This window comes from Urocitellus parryii, chromosome 6, assembly GCF_045843805.1.
Source record: "Urocitellus parryii isolate mUroPar1 chromosome 6, mUroPar1.hap1, whole genome shotgun sequence".
Lineage (NCBI taxonomy): Eukaryota > Metazoa > Chordata > Mammalia > Rodentia > Sciuridae > Urocitellus > Urocitellus parryii.
Window position 1 is genome coordinate 112,694,441 of NC_135536.1, and position 20,803 is coordinate 112,715,243.

At 47.5% G+C, this 20,803-nt stretch overlaps 1 protein-coding gene across 3 annotated transcripts in view; it reads right to left on the reverse strand.

The window, feature by feature from the left end:
• Window positions 1–877: 877 nt before the first annotated feature.
• The window catches only part of Anp32a (acidic nuclear phosphoprotein 32 family member A), a 32,920-nt gene continuing 12,994 nt past the window's right edge, over window positions 878–20,803 (reverse strand). For 2 of the 3 annotated variants that reach the window (XM_026387777.2, XM_026387776.2), the window contains exons 2-7: window positions 7,997–8,146; window positions 7,639–7,761; window positions 5,879–6,077; window positions 4,486–4,583; window positions 2,339–2,402; window positions 878–2,102 (exon numbers count right to left, since the gene is read on the reverse strand). In XM_026387777.2, coding sequence (XP_026243562.1) covers window positions 2,041–2,102; window positions 2,339–2,402; window positions 4,486–4,583; window positions 5,879–6,077; window positions 7,639–7,761; window positions 7,997–8,146 — 696 coding nt within the window. In that variant the 3' untranslated portion in view covers window positions 878–2,040. Of the gene's footprint in view, window positions 2,103–2,338; window positions 2,403–4,485; window positions 4,584–5,878; window positions 6,078–7,638; window positions 7,762–7,996; window positions 8,147–13,945; window positions 13,968–20,803 lie in introns of all 3 variants that reach the window. The other variant, XM_077799810.1, reaches the window with a different exon arrangement.

Sequence of the window (20,803 nt, forward strand, 5' to 3'; positions counted from 1 at the left end):
AATTTCTCCCCACTCCCAGGCTCCTTCACAAGCTCTGAGGCTCAAAGCATGGCTGCCTGGTTCATACCCATTGCCCCATTACTGAGCCTGGCACCTGCCTGGAGACTGGGTAGGTCACAGGCTCTCTTGGATGCACTGTGAATTGCTGGATTCACAATGATTCCAAGACATTGTAAGGAACTAGAGCTTGCAGTGGGGATCAAGGACGTACGGCTGAGGCTGAGAACAAATGTGTGGATATGGCTACAATCACTCTGGAAAACAATGGACTGCATACACAAGCATTATAATGTGAGTCAACTTTTGGGTCAATCAATCTTATAAAACTTTGTGCTAAGAACTCCACAAACAGTGTAAGTACTTATATATATGAAAATGTGCACTGTAATGATAAAATCTAACCACGTGGTCACAAACAAATCAGAATACATTTGATGGACTACTACGTAGCCATTTAAGATATATGCTTTTAAGAACAATTTAGAAATATAGAGAAATGATAACATTAAGTAAAAAAGGGGACAAAATAAAACACCATATGTAAATCTCTTGAGTTTGTGAAATAATTTGTTTTATACATTCCTGAGTTTTCAAGCATACATTCTTTTTACAGCATGAAAAAGAAAACAAAAAAGATATTTAACACAAGGCTCTAAGGTTGATTTGACTTTCTGGTGATTTTTTTGGTACTTTAACTTTTTTGTATTTTTTTAAAATATAGCTTCTAATGAGTCTTGCTTTATGACCAAACGTATTCGAACTCAGCTATTTCATCAGGTGACAACAGAGATGCTTCCACCGCCAGTGAGCAGTTTACCTAAAACGCAATTTATAAAGATCAATGGCCTGTTGAACTCAAAGAAGCCATCCCCAAAAATTGTATAAAAAGATTTATTGAAATTTATCAATGACAAACAGACATAAAACTCAAAGTTTGGCTCTTCTGAGGGGCAGGAGAAAAACTGGTGCAGATGTTCTTTTATACAGATGAAACATGGGTTAGGAAATAACACGTCACTTCTAAAGCAATCCAGAAGAGGGACACGAAAGCAAACCTGTACATTCACTAGGAATTTGCAGTCATTTCAGACTTCCACTAGGTAAGAAAATACAATTTTGCATTAGTTTTTCCGTGCTTGGGTGTATGAAAAAAACCCAGCCGACATGCAGCCACGTCTCCAGCGCTCAGGTCTGTAAAAATGTTCTAAGCACGGAAGTACACGTGGAAGAATTATCCTGTCATTTTCATAAAACAAAGCGTTCTAATATTTTACAGAACAAGATAGGACAGTTTTTTTTTTTCCTTTTAAAGAGGCTGAAGTTTGAGGGTTTGTTTCTTCTAATTATAATCACCAAACCCATTTCACTTATAATTCATAAGCCTGCTGTTCTCCGCTCGAGGGCTCACAGCTCAAGAGTACCACCGAGTCCTCTTTGAAAAGCGAAGCCCACCACCATCTGTGAAGGGGAAAAAGGGATGAGAGATGGGGAATGTCCCCAAACCAGTGCCAAAATACGCCTTTAGGTTGCTATTTACAAACCAGGGCGCTGGATGCCTCTAGCAGGCCCAAGAAACACAGAAATCACATGAGCCAAAGCAAGAGTTAGCGGGTGTAGCTGGTATTCAGCCCCTCCCAGGATCTGAGTGACCAGACTGAGGCCAGCATGGCTTTCAAACCAACTCTAGGGACTTGGGACATACCAGGAAATGTAAGAGACTTCCAAACCATCCTCTTTGAGAGTAAGGAACAAACGCTCACTTGGTGTGTACTCAGCTATTGCATTTACAGGGACAAAACCAGACACAAAGAAAAAGGAGGGGGAAAAAATAAAGAGTGGCAGTAAAAATAGTATTTTATTCCACCCCCTCCCGCCCTCCCTCCCCCAGCAACCCCCAGTACACTTTTCCCCTCTCATTCCCACAGCAACGTTACAATCAGAAAAAAATAAGTTTCAGGGGACAGGATTTGGAGGAGGGGAGGGGATACGGGTAAAAACAGTCAAATCACAATAGGAATTTTTCAAAATAGGTTATTCCACTTAGTCATCATCTTCTCCCTCATCTTCAGGTTCTCGTTTTCGCTTCTGACCCCTTTCTTCTTCTGGAAGAGTAAGGGAAAGACATTTGGATTAGCTATCCAACCCGCCTCTTTAACTCAACACACCCCTAGCAAGCAGCCATATCTAGAAACCTTGCCACCTTGGAAACCAAGGCAGGGAGGCACCTGGGGCCTCAGACAGGCATCTTCTGCCCACTGCAGGCTCCTCAGAGCCCAAGCAAGCCAATGTAAACTACACATGCCAGGCTGCTATCAGCTGAGATAAAGTGGTACTGTACCGCCAAGTTCTTCCTCATCTTCCTCATCGTCGACTTCCCCGTCGTTATAACCTTCTTCATCCTCCTGGGAGAAAAAGCAATGTTAGAAATGACCTGGTCTACGGATGTTACCCAACCCCTCGGAGTCCCATGCCAAGGCCTGCCAGCTCAGGATGAACATCAAGTGGAGGTGCTGAATCTATTTTGGATCAAGGATTGTACTTGAGAATCTGCAGAAAGCTTTGAACTCCTTCCCCAGAAATTGCTCACATCAGATACAACACTGTCAAGACAACTGGAGGGGGCTGGACTCCACCCTGCAAAGAACTCCTGATGAGAAGTCCCCAGAAGTCAGGCTGCTTTCCAGCTCGCAAGCTCTTAGGAGAACAGGCTCCCTAAGCAGACTCCTGACGTGTAAAGTAGGCCACCCTTTCTTTCATCTGTCCTCAATCCAGTTTTGGCTTCAAGGGAAGACCCTGGTCAGCAAAGCCAGATTGTGTGGGCAAGTGAAACTGCACCCTACCCCAGTTCTTTCACTATCTTGCAAGCTTGGACCACCTGATGGGGAGGGGCAGGGAAGATAAACTCAAGGCCCCCTGAGGACATCATTCCCAACTTGCTTGAGACTGAGCCAGGAGTGTGATTTCCCTTTTCCACACAGGGGCCCTTGCTCTGTGCTGTCCCTGAAGATGTTATATGCTCCCCGACTCCCTGCATGCTGGACTGCTTCTAAAGCAGCCCACTGTCTAGAAGAACTGGGTGACAGACTTCTTTCTGTCAAGGGAAATATCCTTTGATAATGTCACCAAATAGTTCCCCTCGGTTTGTTTGGTAGGACTGTTTTTGTGTGTGTATTATTGGAAGCTGGAAATGTACAGATGGTCAATGAGATTATAAAAACCAAAACAAAACCCAAATGCTGCGCCTCTTGTGACAGGAAGGGCAAGATGAACTCTCCATTAGCCAGCACTACTTACTGCCCTGTCCTAAGGAGACCTGCTTTCCTAAGTCTTTACTTTTAAAGAGCTCACTCAATAGAAGTGAGCCTAGCTTAGACCTGGGGAGAAGAGGCTTTGAACTTGCAATCCTCCTGCCTCAGTCTTCCAAACCACTGGGATTACAGGTGTGTGCCATTGCACCCGGCTTCTCACCAGCTTTTCTGGCCTTCCCCCACCTGTTCCAGGCTTAGGCCAAGCAGTAGCTGGGAGACCCTGCCTGAACAAAGTATATACGTATACGGCAGGTAGATGTCTGCATCCAAGTGAAGGAGACAGGAAGTGAGGATGATGGTAAGGGAGGGGGCAGGGGCAGGCACCTTGCCCACACTGTTATCTTGCTAGCAGCAAGAGTTGGTTTGGAATTCTAAACAAGTCATAGAAAATGCTTCTGCTATGGAGAGCTGGAACACCAAAACACAAACAGAGCCAAGAACTTGAAGGAGGGTGTGAATGCCTACACTAACTGGTCAGACGCTCACCCATTGTCAGACACTGTCCTCAAGCATTTTGCTTACACTTTATTTTATATTCTAAATAACCCAGTGAGAGATACATCATGATCTGTAATTTACAGACTAGTACACAATAGAGCTAGGATATATCCCCTCAGACTGCTCTCTCCCTTGTCACCTTCATAGACCTTATTTTTTGAAAAACTGGGAATCAGTAGATCCACTAGGCTAATGGCCCACTCTTGATGCACTACTTTCTCAGTGTGCAGATGACCCCTGTTCCTCTGATTTGAGACCCAGGAGTACCTTATCCTACCTTTTAGCAGTTCCAAGCTGCCTAATTTTACCTGGTACACTTTTAAGTGCTCAGTATCGTAATTAACATATGAATGCAAAACAGCAGCAAATGGGGCCAGGACTCTATACTTCCAAAAGAACTAATTTTCATACAGAAAAGAGGGCCAGGCTTCCCCCAATAGGTGAGTCCCTGGCTCCAGAATCTTCTTCCCCACTCCTAATGCGGCTTCCCTAGAACTACTTGCAAGTCTTATCCCCCAAAGACAGTCCAGTGAATGGCACTCCTTCCCCTGCCCCTGGGAGAGTAGCTCCCCACGAGGGCCCCTGGCTGCCCAGGTTGGTCATGGTGTTTGGCAGGACGGGCTCAGAGGCAGCACCAGGGAACCCAGGACATGGCGCCCTTGCAGTCCCGCCTCCTTACCTCCTCCTCTCCACTCACATCCTCCTCTTCCCCTTCCTCCTCTTCATATTCGTCTTCCTCATCTTCCACTATCTGAGCATCTTCATCATACTCCTCCTCTGTTCAGTTGGGATGGGAAACAAAGACAAAAGGGGTGGTGAGCTGCCACCTCCCTCGTGAGCAAGGTCTAGTGTGGGTCCCACAGCCCTCCCACCCCCTGGAGCCCAAAGCCCAAGTACTCTCACTCACACGAGCGCTGATATGATTAAAAACATCTCAAAGGGATCCACAAGGTTAGCCCTCCCCTCAAGTTTTATGAGAGCAAAAGACCTCTTGTGGATGCGAGGCCAGATTGCCAGATTCAAGCACAAGTCAGAGGAAGCAAGGAGGTCGATTCATTTATAAAGAGCTCCCAGGAGCTGTGTGTGGTGGCATATGCCTATAATTCCAGTGACTCAGGAGGGAGAGGCAGGAGGATCGCAAGTCAAAGCCAGCCTCAGCAACTTAGTGGGTCTCAAAATAAAGGACTAGGGATGTGGGTCGGATATCTAAAGTAGAGACAAATGACTTGTTCAAGGTCACACATGGAATCAGAGGTGGGCAGCCCAGCAGAGGTCTGGAAGCCTGGTTTTAAGACTGGACCATCCTGCTGCACCCTCAGATCTTCTCTGTGTACCAAAACACCACATGCACCTCAGGAAGGAGGATGGTTATTATCCACCAAGACAAATAGGGAATCTAAATACCTTATAAAATAATTCTAATATAGCAAGGAAAAATCAATCTTGTGTCTGAATTAATGGAGTGGAGACACCACACTGTACCGACAGCAGGGAAGGTGGGAAGTCAAAAGGAGGCACTCCTTTTCCCAGTCTTTCCTTCCTGAAGGTTCTGCACTACTTGCAGCCTCCTACACACCCCAGAGCTGGCCAGCAGTGTGTGGGCTATAGCCACCAGGGGGCCCCACAGTCTCTCTGGCTGGTGACCTGGTCTCCACTTCCCGGAGAAAGAGGGTCTTCAGGCTACACTCCTCCTTCACCTATCCTCTTGCCCCCTACCTGGAAGTGTCTACATCTGGGTTCAAATTATATATAGAGAGACAACAGAATCACATTCCTTGTGAGGTTTCAGAAAAGGGACAAAAATTGAAGATTCAATTTTAAAGGAATTACACAATCTCAAGATGTTCCTCTGGGGTCTGTATCCTGTTCTTTTAGGGGAAATAACCAACGAGACCTATTAGGGTCTGGGGGAGAGGGGGAAGGCAGGCCCTCTGGAAATAGCCCACCCCCAGCAGCAGGTGGGGCTTCCCAGCAGCTAGCCCACCCTGCCTCAAGCCAAGGAGGAAGCCCCTGGCCTCAGGCTGAGCCCTTGCGGCCCTGTGCCACCCATCCTCCGCCTCATCACCACCCACCATCCTCATCCTCCTCGTCATCGTCCAGACCCTCCACATAGCCCTCAGCATCGGAGTCGGAGGCCTCCTTGTCGTCCTGGTCATAGCCATCAAGATACGTGAGCTGTGGGAGGAGCTTGAACACGTTTTCTCGGTAGTCGTTCAGGTTGGTTACCTCACAATTGAAAAGGTCTAAGCTCTTGAGGTTCTCTAAGTTCTTCTGCAAGTGGTTAAAAAAAAGTTAAGAGTGAGAGCAATTTATGGGAGGTGGCATAAGTCAGGAGTGGTCACCCCTGAAAAGTTCTCATCTGGAAAATGGGTTGGACTTGAGGACCTTTAAAGCCTTATTTAATGTTAACGCTTTTATTCTGCAATTCCAGCTGTTGCCTTAACAGAGCCAGTCTTGAAATTAACCTGGGTCCTTCTTGGTACATGAACCAACAGCTTTGCCGAGTACCCCTGTGACCACAGAGATTGAGGAACTAAAAGGCAGCATGAACTAACTTCTGCATCTACATGATTGTCATGGCAGTTAACACAGCACTTCACATAGAAGTCAATTCTTCCTGCAACCGCTTAGGTTGAAACTATTAGTGAGTTCTACAGGAAACGAGAGGCACAGACCTGTGATCTTGCACTTGCCCAAAAGGACAAGAGAAAAACTGATGAAGGGTCCAGATTCTGTCCACAGTACTTAGCAGGACGTGCTTGTCAAAGCTTTGTACTAGCTTGGTCCTAAGCTCATATGAACCCTGTTGGATGGCTGAGAAAGCTAAGGGGCCACAGCTTGCATGTGAGAGCCGCATCTTCACCTCCAGACTAACTCAAGCAGTTTGACCCAAGTTGAGGCCCTGTTGGAATGGGGGCCGACCTAACTGGGGAGGAAAGCCACTGCCTCTCAGGGTCAATATCGATTCTCTAATACTTGGAACACCTGGCACCTGTGACCTGGGTCATTCTCAGCAGAGATGCCAAAGGCATCTTGACTGTGCTATGTGATGAGCCACCACCTCCCAACCAAAAGCAGTTTCCCGCACCAGGGAAGTGTAGCACTCATCACACTACTAATGGAGGGGAGCCTGCTGAAACACGGGTGTGGCCACTGGGAGGAGCATGTGTGTCCAGTACATGGTGACTGAATGGCAACATTTACGAGGATTTCATTTACTCAGTCCCCAAACACACTCCAAGAAAAAATATTCCACACTTCCAAACTCAAAAGAACTTAAAAGACTTTTCCTTTCATAGTAAAATTACAAAATCAAGACCTCCAGGCAGACCAAACCAGGAGACGAGTGGGAGACCAGAACAGAACTGTGCTGGGGGAAGTACATTTCATTGGCTGACCCCAAGACATAGGTAAGGTCTGAGCATGGGAAAGAAATGCCAGCTTCTTATTCTGCCACCCTGGTCCATCAACTGGGGTCACTCCTTCTTGCTCAAAGAAAGGCAATATGCACAGAGCCTGAAGTACAGTCCAGGTTTCCAAAGTGAGTGGAAACTGAGGGAAAAGCTTGAGACCAGGAATCGAGGCCAGGGTCCACATCCTGCCTTCACACTGACTACCCATTCTGGCTGTGTAACCTCGGTCAGCTGTTTCAACTCTGGGCCTCAGTTCATGTATGGCCTAAGCAGCTCCTATTCTACCTAACAACATACAATGAGAGTCCAAGAAATTATGATAAATGAAAAAAGTTCTTATACAAATACAAAGGCAGTATTCTCTGATACCAATCCCCCGCCCCCCCAACCCAGCAGAGGGGAGCATTCAAATGACTCACCAGTGGCTCTATTGTGCTGAGGTCTTTAATTTTGTTGCCACTTAAATTTAGATGCGTAAGGTTCGGACACCTTTCTGCCAATACTTCCAGGCCCCCTGAGATTCTGTTATCGCTTAGTTCGAGCTAAACAGGCAGACAAAAAAGCAGAAAGGGCTTTTAAAATAAAGGTTCTCGGCTCAGGGCCTCCTGGTTCTCCCAGAACAGTGAGGAAGGGAAGAAGGGAAAGCAGTCTCAGGGGATCTGCAGGCAGGTTGGTGCAGGCACCTGGCCTCACCTTCAATTACGCTGCCTGCACACCAAGTAATCACCCCCCTCCTGCCCACCCAGCTCCCTGCACACAGGCTCCCGTGCTGTTTACCTTCTTGAGTTTGTTTAACTTTGGTAAGTTGGCGACTGAGGTGAGGCCTACGTTGATTGTACTTAGGAATTCCAGTTCTTCAAATTTGTCTGTGAGGCCTTCAATTTTGCCTTCATTCGACCGACAGTTGTCCAGGACAAGTTCTTTCACCTGGAAAGGGAAGGACCACGTGAATGGAAGCGGGTAGGGGGATAAGTGGGGAAGAGTGTCAGGGAAGCCTCCTTAGAGGAGGAGGAGGAGACGCTCCCTGGAAGCAGTCCATCATTACACAAAAATGTCACTTCCTGATCACTGTGCTGCCCAGGACAGATCTCCTCCCTGCCCCCACCTTTCTGCCTCAGCACTACAGAGGCCACCTCCTACCTTTACCTCTCCGTATTTCTGCGACCCTCTGTTCATGGTGCCCAAGAGGCACACATATGCTCGTTCACTCTCTCTGGCTGTCACAGAGCTTGCTTATCTGGCCCCTGGCGCTTATTGCCACCCCATGGTAGGGGGCAGACCAGGGACTCCTAAGTCCCCATCCCTAGACCAGTGCTGTCCAATAAAAGTTCCATGAGACTGCAAACATTCTATACTGCTCACCACGTGTGAGCCCTGAGCATTTGCAACTAGCCTTGGCTCTGTGCTCTCCAGGGTCCTGCACACAGATGGGGAAGGAGGGAAGGGAATGCCTCCCACCGAGGATCCATCTATAATGAAAGGCTGAGGCTGGCAAAATCCCCAAGGATGTCTCTGGAAGCATCTATGAGACCCTGCTTCCCACCCACCCTTTACCCAAATATCGGTACTAAATTCTTTATTTCTAATGAGATAGAAATAACTGATCAAAATTCACCTCAGGAGTGGTTAAAAGGTAGACCTGGCTGAGGGTGACCTGGTCAGATAACAAGATGACCAGTAGACATGGTCAGACAACAAGGTGAGGAAGAGCAAGCAGATGTCAGGTCTGAAATGACCAGGGAGCCAGCAGGGACACCAGGGTGCCTCTAAGAGGTTACCCTTGAGTTACTCCTGCCCAGTGAATGCCACTTGCTTGGGGAACCTGGCCTTTCAGGGTCGGAAGGAATCTCCTGGCTGCACCTGGTACTTGAGAGGGTCCCTTCAGACCCAGACATAACATCCCAACCTGCTGGCTCCCTAAAGCCTACCAGGACATGAGATGTCCACTGAGATGCCACCTCCCTCTCTGGGACTCCCACTTAATGGCCCTCAATTTTCACCACTGGGTCACATGGCATAGGCTTGTCTCTTCTCCACAGCACTCCTGCATTTGTTGCAGGATCACTGCTGCCCCTCAGAGCCTTTGCCTCTCCTGGATAAGCAGAATGGACCCTGTCCAGGGATTCCCCATCTCCTTGGCTGGCCAACTTGCTTCAGTCTTCCAGGTAACCCTTTTCTTCAGCCATCTGTGGGCCAGGTGGAAGTTTGCAGGAAAGTAGGAACATAGCCCACATTAAGCCAGGGAGCAGAGCAGGGGACAATGGGAGACAGCTGGATGCCAGAGCCCAGCAGGGTTCTGCTGTCCTCCTGGTGGAGGACAACTGCCCTGCCCATGAGAGCAGCAATTTGTGGGTTCCTATAGAAGGGAAAGCCTGGAAGCAGCAGCTCTCTTCCAGAGCTAATGAGCTCTCAGCCTAGGTGTTAGTCATAAAGGCCCACCTGCCCACTGGTGTGGAGTGGGCAAGTTCATTCCCCAGTAGAGGCCGGATGTCCAGGTCAAGCTACTTTCTCCAGGTCAGTGGCAAGAGTGCCTGGGAGTAAATCCCGGGAGGCCCTCTACCCTCGGGCAGAAAATCAGGGTGGGGCCAGGAAGCCAGGCCTTATAGGGGACAAGTAAATGGAGAAAGAGTAACCCCCACCTCCTCTACAGGAGTCAAGAGGCCCCTGTCGGCTGGTTTCCTTAGAAGGCCTGGGAATTCCTGAAGCTCCACTAAGGAAAGATAAATGTAAGAAGAGACTCTGGTCTACCCTGGAGACTGCAGGCGTGGTTTTCCTGGCCTAGTCAATGGCCTTTCCTCTCACTGCCATTAGCCAAGAAGTAAAGGGCCTCAGTACTGGGGGGGGGGGGGGGGCGTGGGGGGCGTGCAGAGACCAGGGCACACGCCACCTAGAGATTCCATGGATACCTGGGTTTCAAAGTGTTGACCAGGCCAGTCTCCAGCTCCCAGTACCATACCCAAACTGCAGCCACTTCTCTCAGGGACACAATACAAGCCCTGACACCTAATGTTTTTTATTCACATCACTCTTCCTTGAACCCTCACTAGGCATCCTCCTCTATTTGTAGCCACAGTAGCACTGCCTGTCCTGAAAACCCAGGACACAGTCATGGAGAGTGGCCCCTGGAAGCTTCTCTGACATTCTTAAATGTAGGGTACACACTCTCCAGACCCCACCTCAATTCTGCAGGCTCTCCTGGCTCTGTAACTGCTTCCTCTCAGCCCCCCCCCCCCTCTTCTAACTGCTCCAACAGCTGCGTGGGCGGCACTTCCAGAGCTCCCCACCCTGGCTACACTTCCTTGGTCACCAAAGCATAGAACCTAACCCAGCCCTAACTCAGAGGGCTGCAAGAGGGAGCACAGATCCAGAGGGCCCTAGGATCCCACTATTTGTCTCTCTCCCAAATCACAGAGGAGGCTGCTCCCTGGGAACTTCTGAAGGGACAGGTGGGGACTCAGAATCCCCACTGTTCCTGTGTCTCCCTCCTGGCAGGGGGTGGGAAGTAAAGGTGTTCACACTGTTTAGGGTGAGACCAAAGAGAAGAGGGAGGGGTCAGGGCCTAGATCTTGTAGTTGCTGATATCACCCAAAAGCCCAAACCATGTTATATCACACGGGTGGCAGGGGTGGGGTGGGGTGGGGGAACAAGTGAGCTGCCTATGAAGTGTCTCAAATGGACCAAAGAGAACAAAACAACTCCAGCCTGGCTGCTGGCCTGTGGAAGTCCCATTGGTCACCCTCCTACCTGTCTCCACAGGCCAGTGTTGTAGTACCCCAGGGCAGACTGAAGTATTTCCAGGCCTCGGGCCCCTCCCTGAACTGCTCTAATTCCAATCAGCTTCCTCTGGAACTTGGCGGCCTTGGCCCTAACCCTTCCATGCTAGAACATCCCTTTTGCATCCGTGGTGTGTTTTGCTTTAAAAAGGAGAGGGGAGGAAAAAAAAAAAAGCCCATTTTCCTGCCAAGTCCTGGGTGTGAGCAAAGTGCAAAGTTAAAATTAAACTGAAAATTTGTACTTTGGGTTTAGACTCTCCCCAGTTCCACCGGTGATTTAAAAATATCCAAACGTGGTTACTCTTTGTAGCCCAACAACTGGAACTACTCTGCTGGTATGGGAATTTTCAACCCCACAAGACCCGCCACTTCACTGCTCAAGTGGTGATACCCAGAAAGAGCCTCACATTCACATTCTGCCCTCAAGAGATGTCCATGAAGGGGCACTGAAGATTCCCAGAGGTCAGACAGACTATCCTGGTTCTCGCATTTCTTGAAAAACTGTCCCCAAAGCACTGGCCTCAGTCATTCCCCACCAGTGGGAGCTGAAACTTCCATGATAAACACAAACATTATTACTCTAAAGGAACAACTTGTTTGTTTCAAAACTCTGAAGTCCTTTTGACCTTTCCTCTCCACTTCCAACATTGCAGCCATGGTCACTGTCACCTCAAGTTACTTCAACACTGCTTTTGCCTCCAACTGAGGTCTCTGTGACCTCGGAGACAGCTATAGTTAGGAGGCTGGAGGCCAAGGACTCCATGGGCTGACTGACCTTATCTCTGTCCCCAAAACCTTAAGCTTTTGCCTGTTAGAAAGGGGATGACATCTGTTAAATTATAAAACACAAACTCTAACCTAGAAAATATACCTTGTTTTTCAATGCCTCAGAAACATTCACGTTCCTAAACATGACCTACAAGCCCCCTCCCCTTCCTCCAATCCCCACACTCCCCACCTCTCACCCTGCACTACAAATCAAGTCCCCTCCCCAGGAAGCCTTCCTTGTATCCAGCTCTGGGCGTCCTGGGGCTCTGAGGGCAGCTGCTACATGAATCATTTAATCGTGTATTAAGCATCTGATCCTCCTAGAGGTCAGGGACTGTCCTTCTCCGTAATCAGCCTAGCAGGGAGTGGACACCAGAGCAACTGCCTCACAAATGTCCTCTTTATTGTGCCAGGCACAATACTAGGTACCAGGAAAACCAAGAGAGGCAAACTGCCAGGGGACCTGCAGCGTAGCCAGCGGAGTAAGCATTGGATAAGCCCTACCTCTGATAAACAGCAGCAGCTTTGGGGTGTGTACTTTGTGCCCCTGAAAGGCAGGGCAGCTGTGTTTGCTCCCAACTTGACCCAGTGCTCTGTATATGGGCCTCTAGGCCTCTCCACACAGGGTGTTCCTGCAACATTGTTGGTTGAGGGGACACAGAGACGATGGTGAGCCAAGGTCGGGGTCCTTGCCAGCAAGGTTTGGTGACTGGCAAGGAAGAGACAGTCAGCCAGTAAACAACTCCAGCCCAGTGTGCCAGGTAGCAGGACTGAGGCCGAGACAGAGTGCATGCTCCAAATGTCTCCACTAGAGAAGACAGAAAGCCAGAGGCGGCCAAGAGGCACCCAGAAAACCCAAGAAAGTGGATGTATTACCTCACAGCCAGGACAGGCTCCATAAATCACAGGCCCAGTGCAAAATGAAAATGTGGGTCCCTTGTTTAGAAAATCATGGAGAATTCTAAGGTAGTAACAGCAGCTCTTGCAGCACAGGTCACATAGCTGTGAAGCTGGCCCTGATTAAAATGGACAGCTTGGGCCTAAAAACAGAGCTCTCTAAAGAGCAGAACCAGAGAAAAGGAAGCTCAGAGTAAGAACTGTTCAGTATGCTTCCAGTACTTCCTGAGGCAACAGGGAGATGTGGGGAGAAGGCAGGCAGGCTCTAGAGTCAGGCAGACCTGGCTCAAGCCCAGATTTTCTACTTACTAGCCCATCTCGCCTCCCCGAGCTTCCAATTTTCCTCTAATGACTACAATGCCCATCACCTTGGACTGGATTAAATGAAATGATGTACTCAGAACATTCCAGCTTGAAAAAAGCTCCTTGCCTTCCCCTTTATCCACTGCCTTCTCTACTGTATGTAGTCAAGGCATGGCAGTGAGAATAAGGGCAGGCTATAGATGCATATCACCCACCTGCCTGCAGAAATTCCTCTGGAAAACACCGGGCCTCCTAACCTGTTGGGGAACCAAGGCAGCATGCTCAGAAACATACTCCTCTTGATTTTTACACCTACATATGGTTTTGTTTGGTTTCAACCTTGTCAGTCCCTGAGCAATTTAGTTTCCAGGTTCCAGTCTTTGCACAGCAGAGAAGACTCAAATCAAATTGACCCTGTGTTTTTGGTGCTCATGGTTTTAAATAGGTCAGCTTCTAAATGGGCCATCCCCTGTTGCAGATCCCATTTCTAGCTAGAAGGCCAAATTATTTAACACAGCTATAACAGATGTGATTTTGTTGTTTTAACCATAAAATCTATAGTTTTGTTTCAGAGCAAGAATGGCAAAACCTGAAGAAAATAAGTCAGGCCTGTTGGGGTGGGGGTATTAAGGCTCTTTGAGAAAAGTTAGACATTTTGAAAGCTACAAGGGCCTTAGGGATCATCTAGGCCAGTGGCTTTCTAACCACCCCCCACAGCAAGAAATACACTATGTACTCAGTGCACACATTTTGGGAATATAGACATATACACCTGAAACAAACTTACAATTACTTTTTTCTATTAAAAGAACTTTGGGGTCCGGGGTTGTGGCTCAATGGTAGAGCATGAGGCAATGGGTTCAATCCTCAGCACCACATAAATGTAAAATAAAGATATTGTGTCCACCTAAAACAAAACAAAACAAAAAAAAGGAACTTGGGGTGGGGGAGGTTTGGGAATGTGGCTCAGTGGTACAGCACTTGCCTGGCATGCATGAAGCCTTGGACTTGATTCCCAGCATTGCAAAACAAGACAAAAACACGACCCGGTTTGCAAAACATTGGTTCCACTCAGATCACTTTTTCCCAGAAGCAGCAGTGAGGTCCAGAGTTGCACCCAGTGCCCCAGACCCTACAGCCGGGTGATTTTTTTCCTTTCTTTTCTTTTCTTTCTTTTTTTCACTACAACACACATGGCCACCCGGATTAGAAATTGCAGTCCCTAGTGGAAAGCCGTGGAATTGACGGATCACCCAGGAAGCTTCCCAGCTTCTGCTAACAGGAGGAGGCTATTCTGCAGCCTCCATGGTAGCCAAGCTTTAGGTCTCCACACTTCTCAAAGATCTTTCAAAATCTTAACTAGGGGCAGGGCCCCACGCTACTTTAAAAACAAACAAAAATCTCTCCAAGAAAAAAGCATCCGTGTCCCTGATTTTTTTGTTGTTGTTCCTACAATAGAGCTAGGAAGGCAGCGAGGAGCACATGGCGCAGAAAGTGGTGACGCCATCCTGATTATTTTCGGGAGCCCAAGAACGCGAGCCCAGGGCGCCGCAGCGGTAATTAAGCTGTCGGCCAGGCCGGCTCATAGGCTGAGCCGCGGCGGGGGGAGGGCCCACATTAACATAAACCCTGTGACTCGCTCGCGCACAGTCACCACCGCCACGGGAACTGGAACCCGCTCCTCTCTCCTCCCCAGGGCGTGGGGAGGACTTGGCTTCGGCTTTGCCTGAGCAGAGGGAGCTGGTTCCACTGCGAAAGCTCCGTCCAGTTAAAGATAGGCTGGGGCAGTATTGATCCCGGTCGTGGTAAGACCTCCCTTTATGCCTGTCTAGTTAAGGCACCGTTGCTGGGCCTCACCTCCTACGTGGTACTTTTGTTGCTTTCCTCCCCTTAAACCTCATTTCAGCCAATCTAGATGATGCTACTTCACTGACCTGATGGGTACCACCTCCTGTGGGAAGCATTCCCCAATTGCCCAGCCTCTGCATTTCCTGCCTAATTTAAGAGCCTGTACAGGAAAACCTTTCTAGAGTTACAGGAAAAGGGCCCAGAGGGTAGTTTGGGGGCTTTGAAGAAGAGGAGGGGGCCTGGGTTCTGAATTTGCTGGGGGAGGGGAAGGAGTGTTATTTGCCTGGAGGGTGGAAGGAGTGTTAGAAGGTGAAGGAGACAGGGCTCAGGAACAGACAAGTGGCCTCTCCTCCCTTCCCATCTTGGGGGGGTGGTGGTGCCAGAATACCAGATGAGGCAAGAATCCACCCAACTAGTCTGAGCAGGGATGTGTGTGTAAGTGAATAGGCAAGCAAGTGGAGAAGGAAAGGGGGACAAGCAGCACTCAGGTACACTGCAAAGGATGCTTCTCAAGCAGTCTGATGACCTGCCTCTAGTCTCCTCTCTGTGCCACTAGTTTGCTGTGTGCCCTGTGTGAAGTCACCACACTCTCTGGGCTTCTGTCTGGTCTCTAGCCCATATACTGGACAATGGAGCTCGAGTAGAGATGAGGCCACTTCTAGTTCCAAAATTCTGTGGGTCCAAATACTTTGAATCTATGAGTGTCCACTTCACATCAAACTCAGTCCCCAAAGGAGGTGATTTCAAGGGCCAATGAACCCAGAGCTGGTATCCTGGGTGATAAGTAAAAAAAAAAAAAAAGTAGGATTCCCATGCCCCCCCATCCATTAATGCCCCCTCATAAAAACCTGGCACCCCCTCCCCAGGCAGTCTCTTCTCAGCTCTCTGTTAGCACAGTCAACAGGAATAACACTCCTTCCACCCTCCCAGGCAAATTGCCGTTGCCCACCAAGTGCCCTGATAAATGCTACAAGGCCATTCTTTCTTCCTTCTCTCTAAACACAGCCTTGCTAAGGTTTCAGGTCTCAGAGTCCCCGCAGGTCCCCTGCCCAGAGGAGCTGGCTCTCGGTAATGGCTTACTGAGCGGTCACATGGAACAAGCCAGTCAGGCTGGAGGAAGGGTCAAGGTGCAGGTGGGCAGGGGCCCTGCAGAACCATCCAGCTTCTAGAAAACCAACACTTTTTTCCATTTTCTGAGGCGAAGCAGCCCACTAAAACAACTCTTAAGTAAGTCAACTGCTCCAGTGACTGATCAGGTTGACACTAGCTCCAGAAACCAGATGAGGACATTTAAGCAGAGCTGGGCTGGGCCCACTTGTGGACTATAGAAACTAACTGCTGAGGAAATCCCACTACAGACCTTGGGGCCCAGGGCCTAGGGTCTCTGCCTTGTTTAGATCGTGACTGCAAAACAGAAGTGAACTCATTTCCCCAGTTGTAGTACTCAGCTGGCAATTCTGTTGTTGTTCAGCTCAGCCCACAGTGGCTATGAAGGCACCAAGCCATTCAGACTCAGAGGCAGGACACTTCTCACAGCTTTGCTGTGGGCATTTGCCCCATTTCTATTTGGCTTTTTTTTTTGGGGGGGGGGGCAGTGCTAGAGGTAGTACCCTGGGCCTCATACATGCCATGCAACACTCTACCACTGAGCCACACACCCCCAGGCCCTCCCCCCCGCCCCCCCTCCATCCCTACTGGGAATTGAACACTTTTACCACTGAGTTACATTCTCAGCACTTTTCATTTTTTACTTTGAGACAGGGTCTCTTAAAATACAGAGGCTGGCCTTCACTTGCAATTCTCCTGTCTCAACCTCTGGAATTGCTGGGATTACAGGCATGTGACCATGCCCAGCCCCAACTGGCTTTTAAAAAATGCTTCGAAATGGGCTCATTGCCACTCCTGTCATCCCAGATACTTGGGAGACTGAGGCAAGAGGATCACAAATTCAAAGCCAGCCTCAGCAACTTAGTGAGACTGTCTCAAAATTAAATAAATAGATAGATAGATAGATAGATAGATAAATAAATAAATAAATAAATAAATAAGGGCTGGGGATATGGCTCAGTGATTAACGGCTCCTGGGTTCGATCCCTGATACAAAAAAAAAAAAAAAAAAAAGTTTTTCAAATAACTAAAGAACCCCATCAGTGCTACCTCTAGGGACTGCTGTGCTTGATCCAGCCCTGAACAATTGATGAAGTTGGGTGAAAACAAGCAGTGGTTCACCCAAGGTTAGAGTGGCCACTGAAGTCAAACTCCTAGCCTAAGGCCCACATCCCAAAGTTGTAGCCTCTCCTGATGAACTAACTCCTCTAAGAGTCAACACAGGAAGCAAATACAAAGGGCTGCCAGGGAAGGACCCTAGGCTTGAGTGCAGCCCTCCATCCAGCCTCAGCCCCCAGGGGGTTAAGAGTACAAAGAGGCAGGGAAGCCCAAATGACCTCAGAATCAAAACCTCCTTGAACTTGGCTCTTCCTTCCTAGCCACCTCTACCCCAAATGACACTAACCTCAGCAATGACAGAAGCAGAGCAAATCTCTTGACATTGAAGCCCTAGTGTCCAGTCACGAATGGGAAACCGCTGATTTGGGCAGAAACGGGAACCAATCTCGCAGAACCTAAGACTGGGGCTGAAAGTTCTTTCCTCCAAGACAACAAAACAAAGTAGCCCAGGGTTACAAATAAGAAGCAATTTAATCTTATTTTTTTTCTCCCTCAGACAAATGTAAAATGCACAACTTGCCTAAGTTTGTAAAGTCAGGGCTTATGGTAAAATATTGGTGATAGAAGTGCAAAAAATTCTGGAAGTAAATATTAGTTCCATATTTCTATTAACTAGAAGGGGAATAAGTTAAGCAACAGATTGAGGGAGAGCAAGAAAGCAATGTGGAGGTGGCAGAGAGGGAGAGATTGACACTAAGACAGGCAGGGAAAAAAAAAAGGAAGAAAAGGAAACAGTTACAGGTTTTGCCTAAGTTCTAGAGTTCCACCTGTTCCCCTGGGTTTTGGTGATACAACTAGATTTATTCTCTCTTTTTAATAGAATACAGATTGAGTTAATTGTTCACAGGTCTACCACTGCTTTAATCTCAAAGTGCTAAAAAACAAAACAGGAGGAGAAAAAAAAAAACTTACAATTTTTGACTCTTGAATTTTAAGAGTCTGGGAAGGGCTAGATGACTGTAGAAATGGCCCTAAATTGTCCTCATTAACAGCTCTGAGGAGGCCTCTGCCATGGCAGCCAGGAAGGTCATCCTAGACTGTGTTGACAGAATCAAGTGGGATGGACAGGTTCCTTGGTCCAAGGTCCCAAAACACTCTGCACTGATGAGCCCAAACTTTAAATTCTGAAACTTGAAGAGCAAACTTGAAGAAGGTAACCAGGGTGGAAAGGCAATTTCAATTAAAGAACAATTGAAGGAACTAGTGATGTTTAGGTCAGAGGGTGGGGGAGACCATGACAGTTATCTTTCCCCAACTATTTGAAGGAGTGTCATGTGCAAACAGAGGTATATTTAAGTTTTCTGCATTACTCCAACAGTTCCATTAATCAATGTGCAGGATTTATAAAGGGGTAGGTTTCTGCCTAATGTAAAACCTAAGAGGGTCTTTTGATCACAGTGGCTGTCTCATGAAGAATGGGCTGTTCTGAAAACTGGTGAACTCCCTGGTCCTGTAAACATGAACCAGAGGCTGCTAAATGACTGTCTGCAAAGCACTATGCATAAACAGTGCTGAACAATTATCACATGGAATGATATTATATAATGAAGCTCTGCAAAGAGACAGTCCTGGGTCTTTTCCCTTTTTTAAAAAAAATATTTCTCCTAGTTGCGGATGGACACAATAGCTTTATTAAAATTTTTTTTAAAGTGGTGCTGAGAATCCAACCCAGTGCTTCACTCGTCCTAGGCAAGAGCTCCACCATTGAGCTACAACCCCAGCCCCTCTTTTCACCTCTTAAACTGCTAGGATTTGATTCTGTCCTCTTAAAGCAACCTTACTTGCTTGGCCCAAAGGCTCAATTTACCCATTCAACAAGCTGTGTGGAGTAGCCATTATATGCCAGGCACTGAGCTAGGCATTAGATACAAAACAAACTAGGCTTCTGCCCTCATAGGTTTATATTCTAATGGGAGCACCAGATAATAAATAAGTTAATGTAAATAATATTAATATTATAATATTAATGCTACAAAGAAAGAAAATGGGAGAAAAGCAAATGTGACAAGAGATAACAGAGAAAAGGGTGACCAGGAAAGGCCTATTCAAAGCAAGGTTTCTACAGAGACTTGAACCCAAATGAATATCTGGGAAGGGGAAAGGAAGAGCCACCACACAGACTCTGAGCAGGAAGTGCACTTGTCCCTATTTGGGAAGAGCTAGGAAGCCAGGTAGCTGTAACAAAACTTGAGGATGGAAGGAAAGGAGACAGTAGCAAGAGACTGAGGTATGGAAAAGGGTGCTGTCTGCAACATACTCTTACACACCCACAGCACATTCCACAAGCACGTGGTAGAGCAGGGAATCCATAGGCAACAGAAGACAGAATTGTTTGGACCACCACAAAGGAGATTACCCAGGATTTCCTTTGCCTTGCCCTAAAGTAGGGGAGGGGTGGGGGGGATGAAAGAACTGTTTCCATCCCATGCTTCTAGGTAGAAATGGGCCTAAGCTATACACTTGGGAAAATCCTTATGGAAGAATGTTTTAATTTTGTGTAGGCACCTGTGAAGAAATTAGAAAACATGGTTTGGTTCCAGGCTTTACCACTTAGGAACCAGGTGTCTTTGGCCAAGACTTCACTGAAACCAGTTTCTTCATCTATAAAATGGGAAGAACCCACACCAACCCCACATCTCCATGGGACCAGATGGGTATGAAACCACCTGGTAAGCTTGCTGTCCTGGAGGTTACTGTAATAAATTTTATGAGTGTATTTCTTACTCAGGACTTTGCAACCCGGAAAGCAGAGACCAGGTATCATACAACACCAATTCCCCCATATTGCCTTGCACTTAGCTTTCAGTGAATGTTTGCTGAACTGAAAAGCATTAAAAATAACCTGGGACAATGTTCCGCCATTTTTCCTTCCTGTTACACACAGCCACACTGCTCCAGAAGTCCCTCTTCACTGTATCCTTCACTTTCAGAGAAGAATCAACTGAGCCATATCAAGGCAGTATGTTCAGGGGACAAACCCCCAGAAATGGGAATGGGGACAAGGTCTGACACCTCTGGGTCAGCTCCTTGCTCAAACATCCCAAGAGTGCCAGACCAGATCAATAGAAGGGACCACAGATCTGCCTAGGACATGGCTAGGAGTATTCTGGGAAAGCCCATGAGAGCCAGGGAAATACACAGGGTACACAACATTCTTTTCCAGATTAAGATGACTTGATCTGGTCCAAAGTCCAGAAAATTAAGTAGAATAGCTAATTCAAAGTCACTTTTGTGTTTTGCTGTTTCCTTTTTTTTTTTTTTTTTTTTAACTGAGGTTTTTAAATCAGAAAGTACAAGCAGATATGGAGTTAATGGTTGAGCCCAGTAAGGGCAGTGACTATAATCTTATATTAACACATGTCTGCAAGTGATCTGTTTGGGGGGCTGAGGGAGGAGGATCATAAGTTCTAAGCCAGACTAGGCAATTTAGCAATACTCTGACTTAAAATAAAAAGGGCTGGGGATGTAGCTCAGTGGTAAAGTGCACCTGAACCCATTCTCCAGGACTGAAGTGGGGAGGGGATGAGGAGGAAGATAAAGAGGAAGAGGTAGAAAGAGAGGAGGGAGAAGAGGAAGCAGCATCAGCAGAGATGATGATGACTACATACAGTTATTCCTCTCTGCTATCCCATTCTTTGTTGGCCCGGTTAACTACTTACTGAGCCAAAGTTTGTTCATACATGACATGCACAAGCGATACAGAATCTTTTTTCTCTTTTTACCCAACCAACATATCATACTGATCTTTACTTGTCTTTGTTTTTTCATG